Source organism: Aplysia californica, unplaced genomic scaffold (genome assembly GCF_000002075.1).
Source record: "Aplysia californica isolate F4 #8 unplaced genomic scaffold, AplCal3.0 scaffold00116, whole genome shotgun sequence".
NCBI classification, from domain to species: Eukaryota; Metazoa; Mollusca; class Gastropoda; order Aplysiida; family Aplysiidae; genus Aplysia; species Aplysia californica.
The window spans coordinates 664,518-666,478 of record NW_004797386.1 but is presented as its reverse complement, the minus strand read 5'-3'; the positions used below and the strand labels follow the sequence as shown (position 1 = coordinate 666,478).

Here is a 1,961-nt window from a genome sequence, read left to right as displayed (position 1 = left end):
AGTACATAGCAACATATTCACTGCAGAAAAAGTAAGTGTAAAGGCAACCCTTCGAAATTGTTGTCAGCTGATGTCATGATTAATTGAGTAATCGACGACACATCCTCTTTGGCAATTGATTTTGACATCAGCAGGACTTAGATTTATGTATAAAGGGGAAATAATAATACAGATGGACAACCAAAATAATATACATATTGTGTCCGTGAGTGCTATTTACGCTGGTGTATTCTCTCAGTTGTCTGGTCTGCCAATTCTATCTTTTCTTCTGGGAATACCGAGACATGTTTGGGCCTTCGAGAATACGCATATTCTATTTGTGTCAAGCAGGTTGATTACGTGAAAACTAATGTTGAACCGCCCCCTTAAATACAAAGGGTCACTTTTAAGGACAAGCGTGCTAACCAAGATTTCGGTGGTTTCCAGAAATCTTGACCTACACCAAGAGTGGGTATTGTCCTACCTATAGGAGACATTTGGTTTCTTTGGCGTGTATATTTGTTTGGTTATAGAGAAAACTCTCCTTGTCTTTTGAAGAAAATGAAACAGGGGCAAAAACTTTACCTTCGAATTTCTCAAAACAGCATTTTTCGGAATAGCCCCCTTGTGCTCAAAAGCGACCAAATACAATTGAGAAAAACTGATTTAGCAGGGGGGCTGCTTTGCCTTGCCACCCGTGTCAACCAGGGCTGATTGCAATACTGCATCCCAACAACAAAATACGTCTATACAAAAAATTAATCCCCCCCCCCCGGACAATGCTACTGACTGAAGTGTCTTTAGGCCATTCCCAAAGAGGGGATATTACATGTTCCTACGGACAGAAGAATTGTAAATGGGCTGATTTATCAATGTCATACTCATCCTGTTCCAGAACAACACAGGGGGAACTGCTGCTTTTTCTTTCCTCATCCTAACTATTGTCATTTTCCCTCTATTTCTTTTGTATGTTTGTCGCTCTCTTGAGAACTGTTGTTTCCGGGATGCCTTGATAGTGGAAGCAGACTTTGTGCTGTTGAAGCTAGAGAGGTGAGCAGAGTAAGCCTGATTCCCCGTTTGGCCTTCCCTGTTGACATCCACCCCTTGGCGCTCATATCACATTACGAAGAAATGCGCACCGTAAAACCTTACTAAAACAAACAATAACTAGACCAAAGAGCTGACACGTTGACATCCCCAGTACCAAGAATGCACTTAAAACGGTCAATAGTTGTACATGATATTATACTGTAAACAAGAACATGGGACAAAAGCATGTTTTGCTTCGCGTGTTTTCGAATTGGCGCCTTAAAACGTTTCAATTTTAAAAGAGTGTGTTTGAATCAGTCGCACAACCGCTGATTTTTAAAATTTATTGTGACGTCCTCCGGTTGAAAGCACTGCATTGTGGGAGAACTGTCGCCAGTAAGGAGTTCAAGTTCTGCCTCCACATGTTTCAGTAATAAGGCGCGTCCTTCTCCAGCGTGAAGTAGTCTCCCCCTGGCCGGCTGAACTGCTCGTTGTCGTGGTCTTCCTTGTGGAGGGGTTGGCGGGGCACGGTGCCGCTGGGATGAGCGACTTGGTAGCCTTCCATGTCTTGTATCAGGACGTCACGGCCGCCAACAGAGATGGTCCTGGTGGGAGACAGGGAGAGGGGGAGATGGTGAGGAGGGGTAGGGATAGGGAGGAGGAGATTGTGAGGGGGACAGGAAGAGGGAGAGAGTGTGAGATTGGATGTGTTTGGGGTAAGGTCTGTGTGGGATTTCGACCAAGTGGGAAAGCCATTTGATCGTCACGTTCTGGGTCGTTGTGCCTTTACTAAGAGGTCCACGGTCAGAAGGCGAGTCAGGCACTCCGCTCGATCAATCGGTCGCTTTTAAGCCCTAGGTTTCGGGGGTTTCTAGAAATCTTGACCTACTCCAAAAGTGGGCATTGCTCTATCCATAGGAGAAGTTTTGTTTGATTGGTGTGTATATTTGTTG

General features: G+C 44.8%; 1 protein-coding gene across 1 annotated transcript in view; it reads right to left on the bottom strand.

The window, feature by feature from the left end:
- Positions 1-1,252: 1,252 nt before the first annotated feature.
- The window catches only part of LOC101848036, a gene marked incomplete in the record, with an annotated part of 21,052 nt that continues 20,343 nt past the window's right edge, over positions 1,253-1,961 (bottom strand). Inside the window, 1 exon segment of the mRNA XM_013081113.2 lies at positions 1,253-1,613. Within this exon segment, the coding sequence (XP_012936567.1) occupies positions 1,436-1,613 (178 nt within the window).